The sequence below is a fragment of the Episyrphus balteatus genome, chromosome X (assembly GCF_945859705.1).
Source record: "Episyrphus balteatus chromosome X, idEpiBalt1.1, whole genome shotgun sequence".
Lineage (NCBI taxonomy): Eukaryota > Metazoa > Arthropoda > Insecta > Diptera > Syrphidae > Episyrphus > Episyrphus balteatus.
This window is the reverse complement of record NC_079138.1, coordinates 7,473,247-7,501,184: the sequence shown is the minus strand read 5'-3', so window position 1 is coordinate 7,501,184 and position 27,938 is coordinate 7,473,247. Positions and strand designations below refer to the sequence as shown.

Below are 27,938 nucleotides of genomic sequence, written 5' to 3'. Positions count from 1 at the left end.
GTTTTCTGTTAGCCTTAGGGTGCATTATAGGCTCGAATATAAATTAAAATGAAAATATGAGTCTTTTTTTATTTAACTAAAATCTAGAAGAATTATTTGTTAATAATTATACTGTTGTGCAATTTCAATCATTATCTGTTCCAAACATTAGACAGTTATTAATTATAAGTATAAGTAGGTACGTTAAATGGGATTTTTTTTTTTTTTTTTTTAATTTGTTTTGGTTTTATATACAAGGATCCTACGTTCAAGTATAGGGAAATTTTTATTAAAAAGTGTGGAATCTGTTTTGTTTATGAATTTTTACTTTTATATAACTTATGTTATAACACATGTCACTCCCTAAAAATCATTTGTGTAAGGTATGCACGCTTAATGCGATTTAGAACCCAATTGATAGTTGATAAAAATGAAAATTCGATATCTTATTACTTAATTCAGAGAAAACATGAATTTTTTTCATTTTTAGTTGAAAAAGTTGATGAGTTTTGCACATAAATTTCAATTTTCAATTTATTTCATAGGCAACTGCTTAACACATTAAGATACAACATCTTATAAGATAGTGCAAGCATCAAGATGCAATAAACTAGATTTTAAAAAACCAAATTTCAGTTGATAGTTGACATTCGCAACACGGGTGAACATTTCGTAGTCATGAATAAACATAAAAAAAAAAACACGAAACGTTATAAACCTTTCTATAATGAAACAAAAAAAAAATACACAGATCCCAAGCTGCCCTTAAAGAGGTGGTTTAATAAAAAACCATATGATCTGAGTCTATTACAATATTCGCAATCATATATATTAATGTAACTAAGATAGCATAATGTACTAAGATAAAAGAAATAAAACAATTCCTCAAATTTCAGCTACAAACTCAATCCCAATTGCAAATTGTGCACTACTCTGCATATAATTATTTCATAGGTTATTGAATAAGAAATCGGTAAATTTTTATTGTTATGTATTGTATATGTACTTTGTAAAGCTGGTACAAATTTATCGTTCATTAAAAAAAAAAAAAAACACATAATAAAAAGAATGAAACTACGGTTATGAGGCCGATACTTGTTTTAAAATCAATTTTACTCTATATTTTTACTCAATTCTTGAACAAATCAATGGAAAATGTCATTTACCATACAAAATAGAGTCCCTTGAAATGATGAGAATCACAAAGAACGAACCTTTTCGGTACTTGTTGTTAAATCAATTTTTCTATTAAATTTTACTCAAGTTTTTAACAAATCAATGGAAAAGGTAATTTCCTATACAAAATAGAGTCCCTTAAAATGATGAGATAAACAACGAACGAACCTTTTCGGTACTTGTTTTTAAATCAATTTTTCTCCATACTTTTACTCAAATTCTTAAAAAAATCAATGAAAATGGAATTTCCTATACAAATTAGAGGCCCTTGAAATGATGAGAATCACAAAGAACGAACCTTTTAGGTGCTTGTTTTAAAATCAATTTTTCTCTATGTTTTTATTCAAATTCTTAAAAAAAATCATTTTGTATTTGCAGGATGTATGGGAACATAGAAGTATCCGAACTCTTGACAAACAAAAAAAAAAGAACAGAAAATGCTCCCTGGGTTCTCGCAACAACTTAATAATTCAGAACTCCGAAAAAACAAAGTTTAGGTGTCAATTTATACTTAACCACTATTTAGTGGCAAAGTATCTTATCAAAACGGATCCTTTAACTCTATATGTACTTATAGATGTTAGCATTAAACTGCGCATATTTCATCTCTAATTTACTATCATCAATTCATGTTTGTCGTCTTCATTTTTTTTAACGCTTTCCAAATGCGCATTTTTTTTTAATAAATTTTACTAAGTATTTAGATTTACCTATATTATTATGTCTTTGATTGAATAACTAACTGACTGAACTGGACAATCTTGAATCTGGATGATGAAGTCGATGAAACAGGTTATACCTATACAATCTGCATGAACGTTCCAGTTTAACGAATAAATTTTGTGTTGGTGAGGCCAGTTTAACTGTATAGCCACTTCTGTATAAAATAACTTAAATCTTTTATTATGCCTATTGAATTTTGAATTTAAATTTGAATAACTCAGAACTTGAAACTGGAACTCTCATAGAATATAGGTATGTCACCTAATTAGTCACAAGTTACATTGTATTTTGTATTTGTTTTATCTTTTTTTTTTTTGTTTGTTTATATTGTTTTTTTTTTTTTTTTGTTGCTTCGTTCGATAGAGAAAGTTCTATCATCATCATGCTTTACAAACTAAGCAAAAATTACCTTCCTTACATTAAGTATTGTTCGACGTTTTTCTACCACCTACACAAATTAATGGGAAATCTTATTCTGGCTAAGCGTAGCTAGCGTACGAGGATTGAATTATTCTATTTTGTCTTATAAAAAGTAACATTTTTGTATTCAGGCATTGAATAAATTGGGTGAACTGTATTTCCAATTTATAGTTTCTACATTTTGCATAGAACAATTTCAAGATTAAGGCATGTGTCTTCATTTTCGTCTAAATTCATTACAGTTTGTTTTTTTTTTTTATATTCTTTGTTAGAATAACAATTAAGGTATGAGTTGTTTTTTAATGAAATTCCCTCGCAACGTGAATGCGGATTTGGGGTCACTAATGGTTTTTTTTTTTTTCTTCTTTTAGCTCGATACGAAATATAAGGCGTTTTGAAGAATGATACTGTCTAATTTTTGTTCCTATGCTTCGGGTTATCCTGCAGATACAATACTGCAAATTAAGACCAATGATGAATTAAAACCTAATCAAAGTTTCAAACGAAAATACGAAATACAGGTTCGTTCTTTGTGATCCTCATCATTTCCAGGGACTCTATTTTGTATAGGAAATTATTTTTTTCCTTTATTTTTTTTAAGAGTTGAGTAAAAGGCTAAAGAAAAATTGATTTAAAAACAAGTACCTACCAACCTTGTTACCATACTTTTAGTTTCAGATTATATTTTTATAATAAAAACTTTGGCACAAATTTTTAAACATTTAAAAATTTAAAAATAAAATTTAAGACGAGAGTCTACTCTTTGATATTTTCGAACGACTTAAAGTAGATCGTCTAACTTTAAAAGCAGCAAAACGCTTGTTTATCTTCTTAAAGTATGCTTTTATTTGATTATTTTTCTCAATGAAAAACAATACAAGTAAAGAAAATTGGTTTATGAAGTGAAAAATATTCTTTTAAATAAATTGTTCTCATATTTGAACACATAATTCAACAAAACAATAAAAATTATGCTTCAGATCAACTTCACACAATTTATCCAATATGCGATTGGTCATTATTTGAAGCCAAGGCCAGTGTTTATTTTGTTTTTTAAGTTTTAATTTTTATTTTATTTCAGTAATACTTGATAGATAAAAACAAGGAATAAAAATCACTTGAACTTTTTGCAAATTGTTTATTTTGTTTTTTTTTTTTTTAAGGGTTCGTTAGAAGAGTTGTTTAAACTGTTTAAAAATGAGAAAAAGTTAGACGAGGACTTAGCCTACTCTAACTAGAGTGCTTTATCGCTTAAACGAATGCTGACTGAAAATTTGCACGTTTGTTTTGAAAAAAAGATTCTATTTCTTTATGATTTCAATTGAAAAATATTTCATTTGAAACTTCTCTATATAACATTTGAAGTTTTGGTCTTGAGTAATTGGAATTACTCATGTTATATAACTTTCTTTTAAATTAAAACTTTAAATAGTGATCAAAGAACGCTAAAACAAAATGGTCGTTGAATTCCAAAATTTAATACACAAAACATTTTACATTAATTTTGGACTTGAACGACGAATTCTCTCCAGCGTTCTTTTATCACTTGTTACTTGCATATAATGAACCGGATCAACACATCAGATCAAATTTTAATGATGACTTGACATACGTACGACTAATTTGTCAGTGATTAGTTGAATTGAAAGGTATATAACAAGAAATTCAATAACCATTGTTGCCGGCTTTCAACATGCAGACCGTGATTAGAATAAAACTTGACATTATATGATGAAAGAGTAAAAGTATAAGGAGATTAAGTAAAGCGATTTATTTTTCCAATTCAGTAGGTTCTAAAAGATGGTCCTTAAAGAAAAGATATTTACGGATTTTGAGTTCAATCGAAATATTTACACACAAAATTTGATGATTAAGCATTTAGGTAAGCTTTTTTCAAAGACTATTATCATGATCACACAAGGGCAAATCGTATGAAACTGTCACTAAACTACCAAATACATTTTATCAAAATATTCTTATTTAATCATAATGTATAAAAACAAACCTAGTTTCTAATATTTTGTACAACGTTTTTATAATCATTTAATATAACTTTTACAAGAAAATTTTATTTGTTTAGTTCTCATGTTTAAATCACACACAACGCAGATGTTAAAATTAACTATCTGATTTTTGTTTAATAGCCAACATTTTAGTACAAAATTGTAAACATACCTACATTAATAATAACTTTATTCAACTTCGCAAGATAATGAAGGTACATCTTATGCCATTCTGAGATTCATGATTAATTTCGTCAAAGTTTGAAATATTGTTGAAATGTTGATGGTCTTCCTGTGTATTTTATTCGTTTTCATTAAATTAACCTCGTAAAAATAATTTAGATTTTTCATTCAAGATGCTTTTTTGAAATTTATCTTCAGAAAAAAATAATAGTATCAAGGAGAAAGTTCTTAAAAATGCAATATGATATAATTATAATATACCAGAAAAAGCTTGTTGTTAAAAATTAAAAAAGATTTTGGAAAAATTTTCAAAACAAATAACCAGGACCCACAAATACTCTAGAGACATATTGTAAAAACTCTTAAAAAAACAATATTTAAAAAAAAAAATTGTTTACTTTGTTTCTTCTTTGAAACGAAATCAAGACTCACCTGTTTGCTGTGGTAACCCAAATGGAAGAACAAGCAGGGCAATGAAAGCTAGTATTTGATGGTGTTGCATAATCCTTAGGCCTGCAACATGTCCTGATATCATGGTGATGTTGGCACTTTTTTTTTATTTTCCTTGCTAATTTTCTAATTTATAATTATTATTTTTTTTTTTTCAAACTAAACTAATTTGTTTTTTTTTTTCGTCAAGACCGCACGATTATGTCAAATATTTATATTACCGTATTATGACATTCTAATTTTCATAAACAATTTATCACACATCAATTATAAGATTAAGAGATTTCACACATTTGTAGATGTATCCTTTCAGCATTTATAAAAAAAATTCTTAATCCAATATTTTTCTTTTTTACTAAAAAAAACGTCGTAAAAAACACCGATTCGTTCCAACAAATATAAAAATTAAATAAAAACAGAAAACGAAAATTTGTACTTAACGACGGCACGGTGGGCTTACACCTTTTACTCTATGTACACTCTGCCTCACGTAAAATGCGAATGTTCATTTTGAGTGATTAACTTCGAACAACTGAGTTGGAGAAAATATTGTTAAGACCTCTGCAGGCCAAATAGTGAGTGGTGTTCATTAAAGCGGCCACAACAACCACGAAGTAACAAACTAGCCACATAGTTTAAATCTGTGTAAGAATGAAAGAGGGGGGAGACCAAACCAAGCTTTTAAAAATTCAATTCGAATTCACAGAAAAGGGAAACCCATGGAAACAAACCGTCCACACTTCTCTTTATCACTTTTGCGCAGCCGCACATTGGACTCATGTTATATCTTCTGTTGACGAAAAAACAAAAAAAAATGCAATAAAAGATAATGAAAATGAAGAATAGCATTAGGACAGTTATACGAAAAGTTGTATTATGTTTTAAAAAGTCAATTGCACTCGAGAATCAGAGTTGAACCATATACTAAATTCTTATTACCAATTTTTATTTTTATTTTTTGATTTAGCATTCTACAAACCATTAAAAGAACCCTGAAAATATGATTTTCCTTAAACCCAAATAGCTTAATTAAATTTTAAATTTTAAATACCCAAATAGCGTTATCTGAAACGAAATTTTTGCAACTAGGCCGTTTTGGGGCTAAGTGCCTCAATTATAACCTATGTATATTCCTAAAAATATAAATTGGTGATAAGGATTTAGTATATGGTTCAACTCTGATTCTTGCATGCAATTGACTTTTTATATAATAGGATTTAAAGAAAATCATATTTTCAGGGTTCTTTTAATGGTTTGTAATAGTTATGAAAAAATATATTAGATTCATTGGCGAAACATTTTAAACGATTTAGTAGAATACTAAACCAATTTTAATTAGTTACCAAATCAAAAAGAAGACTGATTTTCAACTTGGTAAATTACTGAAATTGCTTTAGCATTTTACTAAATTATTTAAAATTTTGCGCCTTTGTTTTTCATTTGTTTTTAGCTTGGAGTGTTGGCTGTATCATATTTTTTTTATTCCGAAAGTAGTTTAGGCAATTTTCGCTGCGAAGCTAAAATTGATCCCATTAGAGTTACAAAAGTTTTCGGCTATAATTTTAACCCTGATTGATATACCTATACAAGATTTTTCTGTGTCCTCCGTTTGATTTTGTTTTGAAAATTTGAGTTATGCCTCAATTGAGTTTAAACTCTGGTTCATTCTTAATCCTCACGACTAATTTATATCTTCGGGAATCGATGCAATAACTGACTTTAAACTCTGGTTCAAGTTTCACATTAGCCGTGTTTCAAGAATACAAGTTAGATCCAGATGCCAGATGCGGATATAATTTTGATAAAGTAAGCTTAATTTTTCCTTTATCTATGTGCGTGTATATAAATCTTTGTTCAATTTTGATATTAAATCCGCCCAAATCAGTGAGTTAAGGACTTGAACCAAGAATGAATCGAGTTTGATAAACTAGCCTTAAATCAATACATAAATTCTTTGCCCCCTTATTTCTGTATGAAGTAGTTTTCTGAGATTTATGTTTTTGATGACACAATAAAGAACTTATGTTTACCTACTCAAATAAAAATTCCAAACATTAAATTCTGTGACTTAAGTCCTCTTTGCCTAATGGTAAAGAATTTACAACTGAAAGATTTAATGGAAAAAGTTATGATAAAAGAATAACTTATTATTATAACTTATTGTCTATTGAGTCTTATTAGAGTATGTTCTTTGGTTATCGTTGAAACGAATTCGTCATTTAATTTAAAATAAATTTGAAAACGTTACTCTTCATATACGAAGCCTGTTGCGCTTTTCGATCTGTTAAGGCTCAGTTCATGAGGAACTAAGAAATTTGTATTAATCTGCAACATTTTTGTTAACTACAAGAGAAAATGTAAATTCCAATGAAATACCAATGTTAGAAATTTTAAAACTTTAACGAACTTTGAAATCACGCAGTCCCACTGTTTTCTTGTACAACCACAATAAAATGATACAAGTTAAATAAGTCGAAGAAGCTTACCCAACTAACATTTCTATCGCATCCGTGGTTGCTGCAAAAAGAAGACGACATTCTTTTCTGTGTTGCTTCTTATAATTATGTTTGACTTAGCACTTGCTGCTGTTGGCATATTAAAGACATACTGTAAATTATACTCAGATTTGTCTTTGTGTATACACAAAAACCCAAGTCTTAACTGGTTTTGTAGCAGGTATTTCTAGGCATTTCTATCTAGTCTTTTCTCTTGAGTATATGTTTGCCAATTCTAAAAGAGGCTTTTATATCTCTATATTTTTCTGTTTTGGTTTTTATTTCAATATTCTTGTAATAATGCATTTTTTTTTTACTTGTTTATGAACTACACTCTATGTTTCTCGATTAGTCAATCTCATGTATTTCAAAATCAATAGTGAACGTTTTCGTTAAAATATTTAAAAAATAAGAAATATTTTTTTTTTCGAAAAAAATATTTGAAAACTTTTCCACATTTCTGTGAGAAACAACGTTTCATAGATAAGTTCCAAATTTCAAGTGGAAATATTCATGATGGACTGGGTCGATCCCGAGCTATGTTTTTGTAGAAGGCGCGTACAGAGAGTCATTGTAATTACACGCCATTTTGCAACATTTTTATTTCATAAAAAAAATCTAATAAGGTACCTAGGTACATTTAATTAGGACCAACATCGACAGAAAATAATAAGAACAATTTCTTCTTTTGGAAAGAGACACTTTTTGGTTTGGTATTGTTTCGCTTGATAAAATGTTACTTGTGTTGAATTATATATAGTTTGATGAGCTGTCGTTCATGATGAGTTGTCTTATGATTAGCTGTGACTAATAAAACACAAAAAAAAAGTTTTTTGCTATTACCTTTCTTATAATTTATTAAAAACTATCTTAAAAAAGTACACTTTTTCTCCAACACCTACAGTGTCATTTAAATAATGGAATTTTTGCTTTGTTATCTTTAATTTAATGCGATTTTTTTTCCTTTTTCATATTTATAACGTCACAGAGTGTGCACAACATTCATTTCAAAATCTTAAGAAGATAATATAAAGTTGTACCGACCCACTATCTATTCTTTAAGACTTTTATGCTATCACCAGGATCGCCGGGTTTCATTAAAAAAAAATTTGTCAAAAATAACCAGAATTACCACAGATGTGGAATTGTACTTTTTGTTTTTTCTTTCTTCCATATTGTATATCAAGAGTTGACTAAGTCTATTATTCTATTTTTGCAAATCACATCACAAGTTGAGTAATAATTTAGAAAATAAAATAATTAAGTTTTGCGAGAATAGAATTTATAAATGACCTCGATTTCTCACCTGCAAAATAAATTGAACTCGACGTTAAGAGCCTCAATCAAGTCTTGCTTGCAACCGACACTCTAAACCCAAGCTTAGATTTTGGCTAATTTATGTTTTTTTTTTTTTGCTCATGCTGAAAAAAATGTTGAAGTCCAGTAGTTTTTACATTTTATTTTTTGTTAAATTTTCGAATTTTAACAGTACTTCCAACTATAAAGCAAGAATTTTATTCATTACTAGCTGACCCGGCGGACTTCGTTCCGCCTTTTCTATTATTTATTTCCAATTTTTGGTTTTGTAATGTGTTAACCTTTTCCAAAACAAAAGAAATCGGGTCAAAACTTGATATGTGGAGAACATACATACATACAACTGTTTAAAATATTAAACAAAGCAAATCATTTGTTAGACAGCTATTATAAATTTGTATCAGAATTTATTTATCAAATAAATGTTATATTATTTACAAATATACAAAAACTAGATCTGGTTTTACTTCTTAATTTTTTTGCTAAAAGTGCTTAAATCGATGAACCCCGCCTGCATAATAGAAAAATATAACTCATTCTCCCGTTCCATTGTGAAACTGTTGAATGATTTGTCTTTTGCTCCAAAAATCTGGAGTTCGAATCCCATGGACGATTTTTTTTTTTTTTTTTTTTTTTTTTTGTTTTCACACCTGTTTTCTTATGACATTATCACGTAAAATTATCGTCCGTAAACCGACTTTACAACAACAATTTTTTTTATTTTTTTGACTTTCGTTTTAACTCCCGAGTCCCGATATATTTATATGCGGTATGTAGCTTCCACTTTTAACGCTCATTTTTAATCCACTTTAAAAATAGTAAGTTTGATCGTTGTGAGCTCTAGGGCACTCTGGGTCGCTCCGAATTCATTGTCAAGCGTTTTTTGTAGCTCCTTTTTCACCCAGAGTTATTTCCTCTGTGTTCTATGTTCGCTCTGAACGCAACCTGAACAACTCTGGGTACTTTGTCAGAGCGCGGAATTCAGAAGGTTTGTTCCAGACTTTTTGTGCACTAAATTCGGCAGTCTGTCAAATTAATGAGAGTTGGGAGAGAATTCTCTCAGAAGTAAATAAAACTACGAAAGACTGCCAAAAAGTCTGGAACAAGTTGAACACCATTATACAACACAATTTCATATTTTTTGATTTATACGATAAACATTAACACTTTTTTAATGCAAACACACGTAAACGCGATTCAATTTAAAAAAATCACTACAATTTGATTTGTTTTCTTCTCAATTTATTTGTTTGACATACGTCAACTTTTCATTTGACAGAACTCATATTTCTGCCGGAAGAAATTCTCTGGGCTAAATTTGTCAGGGTGGGGAAATTTTTTACTCTCTCGTGAGCGCTCTCTTCTACACAATTTTTGAAGTTGGGAACAGACTCTGACCAAAAATAACCAAAAATTACTAAATTCGGCAGTTGCAAACTGAGTGTGGAACGGACCTAGAGTTATCAAAATCAAATCAGCTGTTGTCATTTAAGAAAAACAAATTGTTAAGAGTGCGAAAAGTGATTTGTCATTTGTGGATACAAAATTTTTATGGTAAATATGAGATTTTGCACGAAATTCATGAAATAAGAAACTAATGTCGTTTTCTATTGACGAATCTCAGAATGAGATTTGTGAATTTGACAGCTGAAAGGGGGGGTGAAGAGGGAAAATAGTGGACAAATCTCAGATTTCATGATCTATTTGCGTCTTGAGATTCAAAAAAATGACAAAAAAATGAATCTGAGATTCAAGAATCTGATTTTGGATTTTTATCAAGATTCACGCATACAAACACACGCACTTTCACACACACTCCTCTGTTTGACATTTGTCTGAACATTTGTTGTTGTTTTATTTTTTTTATACGCACATATTTCGCACACAATTACAAAACTAGATTTCATATTCTATTTGCAGTGGAAAATCTGGGAATTTTACACACAAATCTCAAAAGTCAATAGAAAACGACATAAATAAAGAAAAAAATGTCAAAATAGAAATCAGCTGATGAAACTAAAGCTCTGCGGTGACAAACGATTGAAAAATCTAAATATATTCTATTCTAGCAAGAATTTCGTTGCCTAAGCTGCGTATTGTGCAACGAAAAGCAAAATTTTTGTTTATGTTTTCGTTGTGCTGGTTTTGTATAAAAATTTTCGTTTCGCCTCTAGACTAGGCTATAGTTTTTTTTTAAATGTTCAATTATTTAGTTACAGCTTCTGTTGGTCTGGTTGCTACACCAGGAAAAATGTATTTGAATAAAGAACAACATATGGAAGAGTAGATAACCCAGAATAGTTTCAAGACTTTCAAGGACATGTTAAAAGTTGTGTTAAAGATCATAAAACTTCAAAATCATTTAACATAAAATTAAAATGTTAAAAAGCAGCTCTCCCGATTTTGATTAAAAAATATTTTTTTAGAAGTTATTAACAGACATTATTATAAAACCATTTTCTTGATTTCTGATTTCGTAAAGGACTTAAATGATTTCAACAAAAACGCTCCCAAAAAATCGTTCTTGATATCAAAATAAGGAAAAATTATGAAAACTCATTTAAAAAAAATTGAAATTTTTTTGAAAAATCAGTATTTTCAAAACGATCCAATGAATTTTGTGTCTGTCCCAGGTTTGGCTTCCAGAAAAAAACCTTATCACTCACAAAGTTTCATAAAAATCTATACCCACAGTCATTCGGACTTCAAATATGGAATTTAACTATAAAAGAGAGAGCTATCACACACACAAAATTTCACAAAAATCTGTTAAGTCGTTCGTTGAAAATATGCAATTTTCCTAAAACTCGACAACAGCGCCACCTACCGGGTCCAATTATACAACAAAACCTGCCTCGGGTGACCTTATCACACCCACTATATAATAGATTTAACTAACATTTTTGCTAGTCCATAAAGTTCCAACTTGGTTCAGTTGGTTGAGATGTAAGATGTAACCCCCTATTACGGTTGTCAACTATAAATTTTATTGATAGTTGATAAAATTTAAATTCAAAATTTCTTTATCTGAATTAATAAAGGCTATGCTCATTAATAAAAAATTGATAAATAAATAAGTAGTTCGTCAATTCCATAATTAATTGAAATTGTTGGGAGCAAAATTTAAGAATTTATCAATCGATAGTTGACAACCACAAGAAATATTTGCGTAAACGTGGAAAACAAACAGCTGTTTGTTAAACGTCAAATTGAACTTATAAAATTTGTTCAATTAAAAAAATAAAGTCAAGCTAATTTTTCAAATACTATACAAATACAATAAAAAAAAATGTAATTTGCTCAAATAAAATAATATTCTCTTTTCAATATTAACATACATTGTGGTTATCTGAAAAATAAGACATTTGTAGCGTTCAAAAAGATATTCCAGATACGGGTATCCTAGAAAGCCTATCCGATAGTTGATTGAACTCCACAAAGTTTATCTACGGTTTCTGCTTCAAATTTGTGAGATAAAATTCTATGATTTGCAGAATATTTTTCCCATACAAATTTTGACAGCTCATTTCTACCTATAGAAAATTCTACGGTTTCTACTGTTTCTATGGGTTTTCCGCGTTAACGTTAATAACCCCTAGCCCTAATGTATAAGACCGAATCTCGTGCGAACAAAATAAATGCACGAGAGTGTGGAATGTAGTTTTGTTTTCCGTAGGCACAATAAAGGCATTTGTTGTTGTTTTTTTCAACCAAAATGGGAACAAAACGTGGTGATTAACTCGTAGTATATTAAGAAATCAAAAAGTCATTTTCGAAAAAAAAAATTGCTTTATACATTCTCACGAGAAGGTATCGATATGTATAGGTCTATAATATTCAAGAATTGCACACCTATCTAAATATCTCACGCGACGCCGCCGCTGATCTTTAATAAACTGCAAACAAAGCTGAAGTCTGACGATAATTTTAAAATTATTATTTTTAGTCGGTTTTTAGATTGAAAATTCATATTAAAATAAAATTAAATTTTAACAGAATTTAAGCGGATTCCACTTATTTTAGCCGAAATCGTATTGTTTTATAAGGGAGGGATTTGAGGTGGACATCATCATCTTATTTTAAGGTGACCTTTTTTTCTCCGTATGGCTTCAATAAAAATTCAACGGTCGAGCAAGCGCACCAGTACCTTACCTATACCTACCCCCACATTGCAATGCAAGGGCGCATTTCATCACTCTATGGTGAGACCGAAAACGCAAAAAAATGAACTTTAATAACCTGAAATTATTTTTTTAAACTGTGCTATTAAATATTCTGCTTTAAAACAAAACCAAATAAATATATACTTACTAGTGAAAAAAGCAGATCTTCATAAATTTCGCCATCTCATCAACAAAATGACATTTTTGGGCTCTTTAATTTTTGTATTTACGTGTAATCAATATACCCATTTCTATAAATCTTATATGCAATTGAGTTGACGCTATTTATAGGATTTAGAATTTTTTTAGTGAAATTATAGGTATCATTTTTTCTCACGGTTAATTTGCAATGAAAAAAAAAAATTAATGTTAAATTAGAATATGTAACAAAGATCAATCAAAAATATTGTATATTAAATTAGTATCATATATAACTTTCCTTATATAAAAATACAAAATCATATTCGAATGCTCTCTGTGAAGGGCCGACAGAAAATAGATGTAAGCCATATTATTTCGCCCCTGACAATACTGTTTTAGATTTTTTTTTTTTTTTTGAATATGAAGTATTAAATCTGGTTTGTGTACAAAATCTTGTGATATTTTTTTTAAGAACAACAAAAAGGAAATACGAGTTGATTTCTTTTTATTTATTTTATTATTTTACTTAAATTTTTCCTTCTTAAGCTTTTTGACCAGTTGGACGGTTTTTTTTTCTCATCATTTTTTTGTTTTTATATTTGTTTGTTTTGTTTTTTTTTTTAGAGTTCGTAAAGTTTCGTTATGATTTTTTATATTCTTTGAGATATTCGGTATTGATATATCTTAAAAATTACACTTTACTTGCGCTTTTGTTTTTGTTGTTATTGTTTTATTATTTATTTGATTGTTCTTTTATTTAATTTTTTTTTGTTTAATAAACATCAGATATAGAGAAGCTATGCTACAACTTGTTTGCTCATTAAATACAGAGAAGAGAGTGTGTATCACAAGACAAATATAGTTGTTAAAAAAGAATATAATAAACTAGATTTTCGCTAAATAAACGATCCATTTTTCGTACTTGTCTTGTAACAAAAATTAAAATAAAAAAAAAAAAAATGGTATCAGGAGATGATGGAAAAGATGAAAAAAGGTTAAAATATAATGATTAGAACCTTATTGAAATGTATCTTGCCTAATGCCGAAACTGCAATATCATCAAAAGACAATGTCATGAACGTTATTTTCGCTACTTACCCACCAATTTCAACCGACACGTATTAAAAATAAACGTAATTTGTATTATTTTTTAACTCTCATTTGATAGTTGATACAAATTAAATTTCCATATTTATTACTTAATTATTATTAAAACGTTTTGAAAACAGAGAATGATGCCAACTGTTATTAGCAGAAATTTAATTGAAAAAAAAATTATATGTATATTATTAAAAAGTTGACTAGTTTTCCCATAAAATAGGTTATAAAACACCAAATTTAAATATTTATCAACTATCAATTAATACAATTGACATTTGCAATACATTTGAGAGTTTGACGTTTGAGAGAGAAAGACAAACAAAAAGAGACAGCTGTTGGAGTGAAGGCTATACTAAAAAATAAAACGTAGAAATGAAAGTAGATATTAGAATTTTATAAAATAAAACTGTCCCCAAGATCCAAGGTTCAATACGATGCTTTTTTTATGGAAGAATTGAAATTTATTACAATGGCGATATTTTTTTAGAATTTTTATAAATATATTTGATTTATTTTTTTTTTGTTTTTTTTTTTTTGTGATTTTATTTAGATATAAACTAAAAGCCGGTAACGCCTTCAAAATTGACATCATATACGGCAATATTGCTTTTTACTTCGATATACACGTAGTATAGGTACATTATATCAATAGAATGAGGTGTATTTACATCTTTTTAGTTAGTCCAGTCATTTCGTCGAAAAAAAACGGCTTAGAAATGCAAATGAACCGAGAAAGCTTAATTTTTGATATGTTGTAGGGGGTGCTTAGAAAAGTTTAACTTGAAGTTTTCGACCAAGATTTCCTGTGAGTTTTCCGCCATTTGAAAAAAGGATAAAGTTGATTTTTGACAATAACTCCGACGAGATACGAACATTTTAATACGATGCTTTTTTGTACCTTTTACCATAGTCTACAATTCATGCATAGAAATTTTTGCGTATCATGCATCGTTATCGAGATATTGATTGAAAAAGTCCAAAATTTTGGACATGATATTTGTTTTTTTTTTTGATATTAGCTATTTTTTAGCTGTATCACGATCTCCAGCCGGCCGCAGTCATTGAGTCTGCGACCTCCGCCAAGCAAGGTTGAAGAAAAAAACAAAATCATTAATGTTTTTTTTTTATGTATATGTAATTTTATAAGTAACACATATGTATTTAATAAATAATGAGAAGAAATTGACAATACATAGTTTTTTTTCTACCCATTTTATAACTACACAGTACACCTTCTTAAAAATTTTATTTAAAGAATTCATAACATTTTTTTCTATTGAGTGTTCATTAAGTAGTTTCCTTCAATCTCTATGTTATTTTATTTTTCAAAGCTTCAAACCATAACCAATTTAACTTTTCTGAAAAAGCTTTTCAAAGCACCCCCTACAACATATCAAAAATTTAGCTTTCTCGGTTCATTTGTATTTCTAAATGCATATAATGACTGCACAATATTTGGGTTTTGGTATAAGTGGCCTAAGATTGATTGAGATTCTGTTTTTTTTTTCACATTACGTGGTGAAAAAAAAAACAGAATTTAAAGAAATTGATGATGTTGCTTTGTGTCTTAATCCAATGATTCTTATGCCACTTTTTTATCTTGGTTGTCAAATTCCTTTCAATCTAAAATAAGTTTCTCCAAGTGTCAGTGACAAGTGATATTTCAAACGTGACCAAAACATTCGAATCTTAGATTCGACCCTCTCATTTTGAAGGGAATTCGACATGGATATGTTTGCGATAAGAATTATATAGAGTTTTATGCAGTTTAGGTAGAAGGTGCTATACATATAAAAAAAAATTGGGTACTTAAAATAGAAAACAAAATACTGAAAAAAATCAACCGCAAGTAACTTCTTGTCGCAATAGAGAGCTCTTGATTCTATCATCTTCATCTTAAAAATAATTTATTAAGATTGTTTCCATTTGAGTATATTTGAACTGCAAATTATACAATAGGGCTTTTTAGCAAGCGGAAATTTATCTTTCTCCGTCCCAAACGTCAAACTCTGTACTTTGATTAATCTGAGATTTTATATATGTGGAATAAGTTTTTGAACTGTGTGAATTATTTATTTGTATGTCTGTCTGGTTCATCAAAATATGAACTTTTTCTTTAACTCTTTAAACCAATACGTTAACAAAATCTAAAAAAAATACTTACTTTTTAAATGCGAATATAACGTTTAATTTATATTGTACATATATTTTAACTCAATTTGAAATTCCACAGGTAACATCTTCTATAACCCTTCAATAAATGTTTTATTTTTTAGAACCAAACTTCTTATGAAATTGATAATTTCGTAGATAGCTCGTATAAAATTGTGTGAGAAGTCTTACCGAACTTTGGTAAGTGAGCTCATAGAGTTAAACTAAACATTGACTTTGGATATAAATATATTTCTTTTACAATTTTGATGTGACGACAGAATTTATCTAATAAGATCAATACTCTCAACTAATATTACTGTTTCGTAAACAAAAGACAAATTGAAATTCCATACTGCTCCGATAAAATTTTAGCTACCAACCAATTTTACGTATTGGAGGTTATTACATCGTATAAACAGCTTGTATAAAATTGTTAAAAACATGTTCTTAGCGATCTTCGGTAAGTGAGCTTATAGAAGTTAAATGAAGCAGAGACTGGGATAGGACTCAAACTCGTATAGCGTTACCCATTTTATATGTATGAAAACTTAATGGAATCTATTATATAGTTTAAATGTATGTAGCTTTTGCGACACTTTACTTAAAATGTTTGTTGAATTGGATTGAAGTATAGGAAAATGAAAACGTCCCCTAAATCCTTACCAAATATACTTATATGTCATTTTCTCTTTACAAAACAATAAAAAAAAAAAACTAACTAAATTGTCTTACTACAGTGTTAGCATTCCACATGAAATTGTAACATAAAAAATAGTAAGTTAAACATGTAGTAGTATAGAAATTGTAACATACACTCGAAGGAGCGTACAAGTGGAATTTTCAAATAACATTTTTTGTATCGAAAATGATAAACTAACAGACAAGCACAAAAGCATTACATTTTGTTATGTTTTTTAATATTCTTTAGATATTTTATCTTTTTTTTTTATTTTGCAAAAAAAATAATAATAGGGATATAGAGTTGTGATTATCGTCAAACACATATAAATAAGTTCAGCTATACATTTATTATTATGTTTTTTTTTTTAGTTTACTCACTTTTATATATTTTCATTTTTCTGTTTCATATTTATCTAACAGTTCTGTTTAAAACGCATTTTTTGTATTTGTTGTTGTTTTTTTTTTTAGTATTGCTTAGTTACTATTTCATTTATTTAAATATATATATATATATATATGTATATGCGGTGCATATTTGTGTGTTTTGTATTAAAAAATGAGAAAACACTAGATCTATGTGGGTACATTTATCTAAAACTATTTTTTTTTTAATAAAAAAAATAAAATCAACTGAGTGTGTTAAACAAACAAACAAATAATATTAAACAAATTTATATATATAAAATTATTAATTTAAATAAACAAACAAAAAAAATAAAAACCTTTCAAACCTTTTACATAATTTTATAAGAGTTAATTTCTGTTTTTTTTTTTTCAATTAAAGTTTTGTCTTAAAATTATTTTTATATATTTAAATGATGTAAATCATCATCATCTGCCTTTTAATCATTTTTATTTCTATTTTTAGTGTATATAGTTAAATATTTATACATTTGTATGGTGTATCAAGAAAAGCACGGCATTTATCGCAAGCATTTTTTGTGTGTGTGTATGTGTGAGTGAGAGATAAAATTGTATTTTTTTTTTACTAAATAATGAATTTGATGTTATATTTTTTTTTTTTAATTTTTCTTTTATTTTAATTTAAACACCAATTTACTCGTATATAATTGTTATTTTTTGTTCGTTATTGCATTTAAAAAGATATTTTTTGTTTTGTCATCGCGAGACTCGCACAAACAACAAAAACAATTCCGCTTGAAAAGAATGCATTGCCAAATTTACTATTATTTTAATTTGATTTTTGTTTGTTCACTTCGTTCCTCGTTAACGAAATTTTTGTCAAATGTTTTCTTTTTGTTATAAATTAAAAGAAATATCTGTTTTTATTTTTTACATTTAACACTAATACCGATATATTACAAGACTTCTTAGTGCACCAATATTATACTCTTTTGACGTATTCAATCGTGATCAATGGTCGGTCAAATAAGTGCGTCGAGTTTGTCACTTGCATAATCATCGAAAATGCGAAGCAACCTTTGTTTTGGAATCTGACAAAAAAAAAAATCCAATCCACATGTTAGTCACGCCCGTTACATACACCCTAATGCAGCATTGTGTTATATCTTCATCTAGCTTACGTATTTTTTCTTTATTGAAAATCAATGAAGTAATTTGGTTTATCAACATTTTTAGAAATAAAATAAAGTAACCATGTTTTTGTGAGACTTTGAATTTCAGTTAGTAAAAATCTAACACAGAGTCCAACAAAAAAAAGTTAGTTAGAATAAATGCATAGGAAACATTTAAAACTCTATGGAACATTCATACAAAAATATCAGATTGGCTTTGGATCGTTTTCGTAAAAAAAGCGTTTCCTTTACTTTGTTTAATTCTCACGAAATAAAATGTGATTAAGAAAAAACTCTATTTTGATATCAAAAATTTATGAAATAACTTTAAATCATTTTAAGTACAAATGAATGATTATATTATACAAATATGAAAATATAAATAAGCAATAGAAATACATAAATAAAAGTATAATAATAAAATGGAAAAATATTAATGAGATAGTAAGTTGAAGCTGGTGGTTAATTTTGTGTTAAATCGCGACTGTTCTTCTTCTGAAATAAATTTAAATTACATTTAAATCCACCTAAACAAGATCTTCAGAAATAAAAATGTTTTTTTCTCAACTTGAATAGTCTTGAGTGTATGCAAAGGAGTCCTTACACAACTTGATGTATTTCTATAGAATTTTCTTTCACTTGAATAGAGATTTTTTCTTTTTTTTTAGGAGGATTTTTAACAAACGAACGTCTGAAACTTTTATGATACATCGATGGCTGATAAAAACAAAATCTCGATAAAGTTTTGAAAACTGAAAATGATTCCAACCGTTAATTAATTGAAATGACATTGAAAAAATCCATTATAAAGTTGACCAGTAAACTAAGGGAAATCATATGAAATTTCAGTATTTATCAACTCAATTGATGTTTGAAATTCGCAGTATGGGTGATATGTTTCAGTTTCCAAAGTTGTTTCTTCTTAATTCTTTTTTTCGCCACGCTTGATGTAAAAGGAGAGGATTCAGAAAAATTTTGTAATACAAGACACATTATTTAAGTTAAGTCTTCGATGTCTTCGTCAGTGGTTAAGTTTTTCTCCATCTTGGATTTAAAATATTTCGGTGCACTAAAAATATGGTTAACAGCAGCTTCGATTATTTAACATCAAATTTTTCGTCGTCAAAAAATATCTTTCGAAATTCTAAATTGAGGCGTTAAAATTGTTAATGATTATAATGAAATGTTGCAAGAATGTCACATAAAGTAGAGTATGCCAAAAATATTATTATGTTTCCTCCAATAGGGTTTTTAAGTTCGAAATTCAAGCAATAAGTTATGTGGTTTTATGACAATATAATGTATGTTAGCCAATAATTATGTCTTCTTGTTTTGAATGTCATATGAGGGTTCTTAAATATCTTTAATAGCCTTAAATGTCTTTAATCAGACGAACACACACTCCACAATTTTGCTCAAAAATAGTAGGTAATTTCGAACCGCGAAAACTCTCAAAAGACGTCCTACATTCATATAATTTTGTTAATTGTTAGTTTTCATTTTTTATCGAAAAAAAAATTGTTTTTTTATCTTTCTTTTCTTTTTTTCGATATATATAAAGTTTGTTTTTTATTTTACAAAAATAATTGAAAAATCAAATATTATTTTATAAGTAAATACATAACATTTGAGTAATTCCGTGCTTGTCATAGTGTGTTTTTTTTTTTATGATGTGTCACCCTGTGTGTACAATACAATTATACCAGCTAAATATTTAGTTTAAATATAATTTTTGCTTCCTTGATTTTTGTTTTGTTTATTTAAGCTTATTTGAATTTATTGTTGTTGATTTTTCCTTCTAAATACTAAAATTTTATATTCTTTGTCTGTCACATTATTTTTTTTTTCTATTTTTATATATATATTTTTTTTTTTATTTTTTGTAAATGAACATACATACATACTTTTTTAGTAAGCATGTATGAACATTTAACTTTTAAAATGTGTATCTCTTGTTGCTGTTTTTTTTTTTTTTTTGTTTTTAGTTTTGCTTAAAAATGTATATATGTTTTTTGCTGTTTGCCTTTCTTTTTTATATCTTATATGTATTTCTCTAATACATTTATTAAGTTTGTTTTTGTTTATATTTTTGTTTAGTTTATTTACATTGTTGAATTGTCCCACTCCAGTTGGCTGACGTTTTGATATTTACCATTAACAACTAAAAAAAAAATATTTTCAATTTTTTATATTTCTGTTTTTTTTTTTTTTTAATTGCTATTATTATTTGAAAAAATAAAAATAAATAACATACCTTCTTCATCTTCTGAATCGGAATTTTCCGAATCAGAACTATCTTCAGAAACAACATCATTTTGCATGGGATTGATAGTGATTGTGAGGGCTGAATCATCCCAGACTAAACTTTCGTCTGCAATCTAAAATGAAACAAAGAGAAAAACATTTGTGTACCTCCTGTTGATTATAAACTCATATGTTTCAAGTTTCAACCATAACTTTTTTTGAGACTTTTATACGAAAATATCTGCTTTCGAATGTAAGAAAAAAAAACAATATATTTAGTTTGCAGATAAATCAGCAACCAGACCTCAAATAAACTTCTTTGATACATCGATTGAAGGATTTCGAAATTTCGTGTTCTCTTTTTTGGAAAATAAATGTATACAATACACAAAAAGGTGTCTCGCGGTGATATCTCTGATCCAACATACAAATAATCAGAAATAAAAAAAAAAATAATAATTTTAAGAATAGATGAATACAGGCAATGATCGAATAAATAGTCAAAAAATTTTTTTTTGACAAAATGGCGGGTTCCTAAAGAAAAATGGTTTTTTTTTCAAGAAAATTAACAACTAAAGTGGCTTAAAAAAATTTAATTACTGTCGAAAGCCTTACTTTTTTGATCATTACCTAACCAAGACATCAAAGAAGATCGTGTAAAAATTTCAAGCCAATCGACTTTGAAAACACCTTTTCCAAAAATCACGTTTAAAGTTTTGGGAAACCTTTTAAACTAAGTTAAGACGTCTTTACAAATATGTACGCTTATTTCTTGAACCCTTAAGGAAACAAAAAAAAAAAAGAAAACATTACATACATACCTTAGGACAAGGCTGGTGTCTATCAATATATTTATGATTGCTGTTTCTCATGCGCGCGATTGATACCCCACAAAGAAGGATGACAAAGAACACGCATATCAGTATTATTAGCATAGTTGGATGAGAGTTTGCAGCTGAAAAGAAAAGCACAAGTATTTTTTATATTAAGAAAATAAATAAACTAAAAAATAAACCTATATACGAAACTTACTGTGGTGTGTAATGGCATGCACTCGAGATTTGGGCTCTTGGACATCGTGCGAATGTATCATTGCATGTGCGAACATATTTGTATCTAAAAACAAGAAGAAAAGAACTTATAAATTATTCTGCAAAAAAAAACTTTCGAAAAATCTTCAAAAGTCGCCTAATCGAACTTTTATTACAAATTTACCATATTGCTGTTGAAGTGGTTGCATTGCAAGATTATTTGGCGCCGCCGTCGTTGTTGTAATACTTTGCTTCGGATGTAGTACGGTGAGTGTAAGTGTGTACTCAGCGCTCTTAAATTGAGAATTTAATTGTGAGCAAGATAGCTTAAAGACCCTATTCAAATAATATGCTGGCTTTTTATTGCTATAAACTAGAGCTTTAAGCACATCTAAATAATTCGATGTAGTATCATAGCCAATCATTTCAACGCCATCCTTGTTAATATTAGTTTTGATGTCCAAAGTCGATGATAGTGATTCATCGCCATCGACTTCAATCTCCTCATGATCAGGATTCAAACTTGGGAATACGATTACACTACAGGAATCCAAACTTTGGAGATTGTGGAGAATTTGTCCTCCAGTCATAATGCTTATATTTATGTTGCCCAAAATTCGAACGCCTTGCTTGATTTCTGGATAAGATACCAAATGATTGGAGTTACCAGTGATGACAATCTTTGCTTTGTCCTCATCTGGCAAAGACTTTTCATGATCTTCAGTACTCGATGATGAACCTCCAGATGAGGTTCCAGTTGCTCCGCTTCCACTACTACTAGTGCTGCCAATTTTTTGAAGCTCCGAAAAATCTTTGGTTGAGGCAGCAGCAGCAACCATAGAATTCGGTTCATTAACCATAATATAAGTCTCAACAGTGGGCAAACGAACTGCACTTTGATTGATGCACATCATTGTTGTTCGCACTTCGATGTTTCTGCGACCAATAGTTGGATTCTGTTTTGTGTTAATGTATTGAATTTTTTGCAAAAGGCTTTCGATATTCTCTTTGTTGCTGCCTTCAATATAAATTTCATTAAGCTGAGCATTCGATTGTACTTGCTGATCGGTTTCAAGTATTTTTTCTGGAGGTGGTACAAGATGTTCCGCACAATTGGTACCGCACTTGACATCTTCACTTGAAAGGACACTATTCAATGACAATTTTATTTCGGATATGTCACCAGTAAATCCATGTTTGAGGCGATTTTCAGAGCTTTGATAACATGCACCAACAGTTAAAGTTGTATTAACACCATGTGCAGCATGTAGTGGCCAATCATCAATTACTTCAGGATTACTGTGTCGATCTTCTACTGAATTTTCGAATTTGGAGCCATCAATGTAAAGTTCAACTTTAGATTGATCGACATTCAGCACATAGTGATGCCATTCGTTGTCACACACTTGTGGTATCTTCCAGCGCCACTCAGCTGGGCTGAATATATTCAAATCGCCTTCGTTGAAGTTCTTACGTAAAAGTAAAATTAATCTGCAATTTCGAACAAACAGGGCCATATGATGGCGATTCATTTCTGCAAGCAAAATAGAATAGAAAATACAAAAAATTGCAATAGTCATTAAATAAATAGGACTTACTGTGATCATCGGCACTACAAACAATGTGTTCTTTGGCATGTTTATTTGATGTCGGCAGACTGAAATGCCTGAATATCGTCACAATACTAAATGGACGGGAAGCAAAATCATGTCGCTGTACCAAGTTATCCGGTACAACAACCCCTGACGAACCATCAAAATGGAAAACCGGTTCAAAGCCCTCGTCATAGCTTAGATCTTTTGTCCATTCGGTTCCTCGAGGAAGCAAATCAATTAGCGAATAGCCTGGTGTACAGTTTGTTATATCACGATCACAGCCAAAAGATATATGCTTCGTCTGTGTAATTATTTTTAAAGTTTAACTTGTGAATTTTTTTTTATTATGACCCTTTTACTATACCTTTAAAGCAATCGACGTTCGGATTCCCATGCCCTCACCATTACAATACATATCGCACAACTCAAAACGTGCATTTGGAAATAACGAAAGGGATTCTATGGAACTGGCCTAAATTCAAATAATAAAAAAAAAAAATAGTTTCACTTTGATAAAAAGCCATTGATATATAAAATTGTCTTGCTTACCGTATAATCAATACGCTCCGGTATTCCAACTAAACGGGCTTCACACACCCTACGCACTTTAATGCTAACCATTATCGGTGCTGACTCCTTCATGGCACAGTCGTATGCCACCACTGATAATATATGATTGTGCGATACTTTATGCGACAATGGATCGGTATTTTTAATTGAACCCTCATTATCGATTGTAAATGGCTGATCGTTATTAAGTATTTCATATTTGCAAACATCACCAAATAATGGTGTGCAATCTTTGTCTGTTGCTTCCACACGAATTATTTCCTTATATAGACGACCTTCGTCTACTTCGGTTACATAAGATGGCTGAAGAAAAGTTGGTGCATATTCATTAATATCAATCACAGATATATGAACCGTTGCACTTGCTGAATGTGTACTATCACAGAATATGGCAACAATTTCAAAATGATAGCTCTTTCGCTTTTCACAATTAAGTGTTCGACGAGCTTTTAAGATACCAAGGTTGTTAACCAGTTCGATCTGTAAAAAAAAATTGAAAATGTAGCAGTGTCATTGTATTTTATTGATTGATTCGAGACTTTGGTCTGCTGTACGGAGATATTTTCGTCTGAATGTTATGTCGCATTTACACGACTGACAACTTGTCAGTTACAAAAATTTTTTTTAATGTTTTGACCTAAATGCATAGGCCTGATTACTGTGAAATCATATATGTAAACCAAAAGTTGTTTCGAGAATTTTGTTCGTACATACCAGGCGACCATGAAGTCCAATTTTTTAAAAATGTATTTGAAAAAAAATGAATGAAAAAACAAAAAAATGAAAACGATGTTAAATGCATATGAAAATAAAATAGCGACCCTTTAGAGTTGCGCTACAGCTCCTAGTTTTTGGAAGGGTTCTTTTCTTGTCAAGCACTAATATTTTGGGGGGGGTAAGAGTTGAAAAAAAAGAAGCACCCTATGGTACATGCATGTTTATATTAGTGGCAATTAATATTCTGTCATCTCTCCTTAAAAGGCAGAATAAAATAAATAGGATGTCTTGCTATTAAACAAGTAATATTTCAAGGGTTATCTCCAACAAGGTTTTTCACGTCCCTTACTTTCAAAAATCGCACACTAGCTAGTTAAATATAATTTTGTACTCTCCTATGAGTAATTTTTTATTTCAATTTTAAATTAAAAAAGTGCACTTTCGTTCAAGCCAATGGAGAAGTTTTGAAAAAAATTGCCTTTATTTCAATTTTTTTAGTAATTATTGTAGCTCTTAAACCATAATTTTTTGCGCGAACCCTAATTTTGTGGCTCGAACGCTTTTTGAAATATTCAAGGTTCATTTTAAACAAAATAGCCCACCGCTACCATCAGTCGCAAACAAAAAATTTTGAGAACGTAAATTTTAAACAATACTTCCATTAGTACAATGAATTAGTACAATATAAAACTTCAAATTGAAATAAAAATTGACCGATAGCCTATCAGCGCCAGGAGCTACAAAATATTGAAACAAAAATAAAAGGAAACTTTTATATTCTTGAAGATTAAGAAAGAGAAAAGGGGTCCCCAAATTGTATCATGCTCCGGGGCTTCAGCAGCTGAACGTACGTCTCTGGGTCCAATTTATGTCAAAATTTTTTAAAAACAAACAAAAATAAAATTCACGACTGGGGTCGCACGTACTTGCTCTTATGCTTAAAGTACATAACTCTAATTTTCAAGTAAATTAGGGAAAATTTAAAATTTGATATTTTCAAGGAATAAAAAAAAATAATAAAATCTGTTTTCATAATTAATTAAACACCCTTGTAATGGATCTTTTACAAAAAAAAAACAAATATGCAATTTTATATCTTATATAAAAAAGAATTTTTAGAAAAAATTTTTCGCAAATCGTTAGAATCGTTTTTAAAAAAAAATAATTTTTTGTATATAAAATTATCTAACATTCTTCTAAAAAAAAGTTGGTATGCAATTTGGAAGAAATAATTTATTTACATATTGTTCTAAGCTTACTACATTAAAGAATCTGAAGTGGAAAATATAAAAACGAAATTTGAAAATGTGTGTTATTTTTAAATTTTTTTAATATTATCTTTACTTAAACGCTTTTGTGCACTGAGAGAAAAAACGCAACGTAAAATGTTCAACGTTGATTTAATGTTGAAAAAATTAACATGAAACTTCTTCAAAATAAAATTGAAACAACGTAAGAAATTTTTTTATTTTTGTCGGACTTCATCTTTTGTTGCATTTTATCACTCTAATATCCAACAGTGAAATAGCAAGTTGCTAAAGCATTCGCCTAGTAACCCAAGAGTTGTAGGTTCGATCCCCAGCGGCTGCCCATTTTTTCTTTTTTTTTTAATGATGCTTTTTTTTAAGTTGAAACATTGATTTTAAAATCTTCGTCGTCAACGCAAAATCATTCCGAAAAATAGTTGAATCAACGTGGTTTTCGCTGATTTAAAGTTGTTTTTTCCCTCAGTGTATAAAAATTTTCGTTGAAATCGGGTAAGTCTTTTTCGAGATATTTAGAAACAAAAAAAAAACCGTTTTATGACAGGTACCGTTAAAAACGGTACAAAAAATATTTTATTTATTTCAAAAGTTGACTCTTATGTGTAATACTACACATACAAATTTTAAACATAATATTATTATTATGTGATTAGTACCGTTAGTTTTAGTCCTAAAAAAATTCCATTTCCCCTCTAGGGAATCGCCCAAGACTACCAAGTTTGAAGGAATTGCTCTAGCTAATGTTGGCAAAAAAAGGAATCTGATTAACGATTACTGATTACAAAATGTAATCAGTAATCCGGATTACATTTTTACATGATTACAATAATCAGTAATCAAAATACATTTTTTTTTATTACATTTGTTTTTATAATATATTAAAAAAAAATATCTAAAAACACAAACATAAAAGTAATTCATTAATTAATAAAAATTGGAACATAACATTTTAAAGGTAACGAAACTTAGAATAAAATCGAAAAAAAAGAATAATAATGGGGTGATATCTTATTATATTATTCTTTGTATGTGCGTTTGGTTGGTCAGATGTACATTTCAAAAGGATGTTCATTTTTTCTTGAACCCCACAACTGGACATCCGGGTCTGAACACCCAGAGGACAACCTAGTCAGCAGACTTTAAATTAAGTTTATCCATGTATAATATTTATTTATATTTTATAACTTAGTCATTGTATAAGGTTAGGCCCCCTCTGTGCCAACAAAATTTTGTATCTATCAATGAATCTTAGACATAAGTTAATTTTAAGTCAATTGTAAATAACAAGTTCAATAAAAACAAAATTGAAATTGAATTCATTTTTTCTTGCCCACAATAATTTTTAAATGTTCTTCGAGAAATGTGTGATTAACATAGTGTTTTATTAATTTATTCTTATGAGAAAAATAATAATAAACAAAAAAGTAGTTAAAAAATAAAACCCATACATTTGGGGAAATCTTGGGAAAATCTCCAACAGTTGAAATCTTAAAAAGATGTGTTTATTGTTTCAGTCTTTAAAATCCTAAGTTTTTTGAATTTTTAATTTTTATTGCGAATATTGATTAATGGAGGTGTTGCAAAATGACTTACCAGATCCAATCCAGGATATTTTATCGATTTAACTAAAGGCCCCAACCCATATGGGTTCAACTTTGCGTTGAAGGATGGGACAGAAAGGGGTGACCCATAGAATACGTCGTATGACGGATTGCTTTTTGACAGCTCACTTCAAATTCAAAGGTGTGTTCGATATTTTATCGCTGAATGTGCACTAATAAAGTTCTGATGCAAAAAATTGTTAACTATTATCGTCGTTCTTTTTTTAATAAAATAAAATGCGCGGCTAGATTTCATGTAGGTACTTGGTCTTCAGTTAAAAACAATTTTTAATAACAGATCTTATCAGTTGTAGGTATGACTTTGGGATTGTAAAATTGAACTCTACAACAGAATTTAGATATTTAATTGATATAATATATTATATTGTTATAT

General features: G+C 28.9%; 2 protein-coding genes across 3 annotated transcripts in view; both read right to left on the bottom strand.

Moving 5' to 3' along the window:
* LOC129920510 (mucin-2) overlaps positions 1-5,726 on the bottom strand; it is a 29,970-nt gene extending 24,244 nt beyond the window's left edge. Inside the window, exon 1 of the mRNA XM_056001793.1 lies at positions 4,917-5,726. Within this exon, the coding sequence (XP_055857768.1) occupies positions 4,917-5,019 (103 nt within the window). The 5' untranslated portion in view covers positions 5,020-5,726. The remainder of the gene's footprint in view (positions 1-4,916) is intronic.
* A 14,747-nt stretch (positions 5,727-20,473) lies between these two features.
* LOC129920692 (calsyntenin-1) overlaps positions 20,474-27,938 on the bottom strand; it is a 38,607-nt gene continuing 31,142 nt past the window's right edge. For both annotated transcript variants that reach the window (XM_056002187.1, XM_056002188.1), the window contains exons 4-11: positions 23,941-24,441; positions 23,756-23,863; positions 23,395-23,692; positions 21,981-23,330; positions 21,798-21,881; positions 21,587-21,720; positions 20,776-20,899; positions 20,474-20,682 (exon numbers count right to left, since the gene is read on the bottom strand). In XM_056002187.1, the coding sequence (XP_055858162.1) occupies positions 20,624-20,682; positions 20,776-20,899; positions 21,587-21,720; positions 21,798-21,881; positions 21,981-23,330; positions 23,395-23,692; positions 23,756-23,863; positions 23,941-24,441 (2,658 nt within the window). In that variant the 3' untranslated portion in view covers positions 20,474-20,623. The remainder of the gene's footprint in view (positions 20,683-20,775; positions 20,900-21,586; positions 21,721-21,797; positions 21,882-21,980; positions 23,331-23,394; positions 23,693-23,755; positions 23,864-23,940; positions 24,442-27,938) is intronic.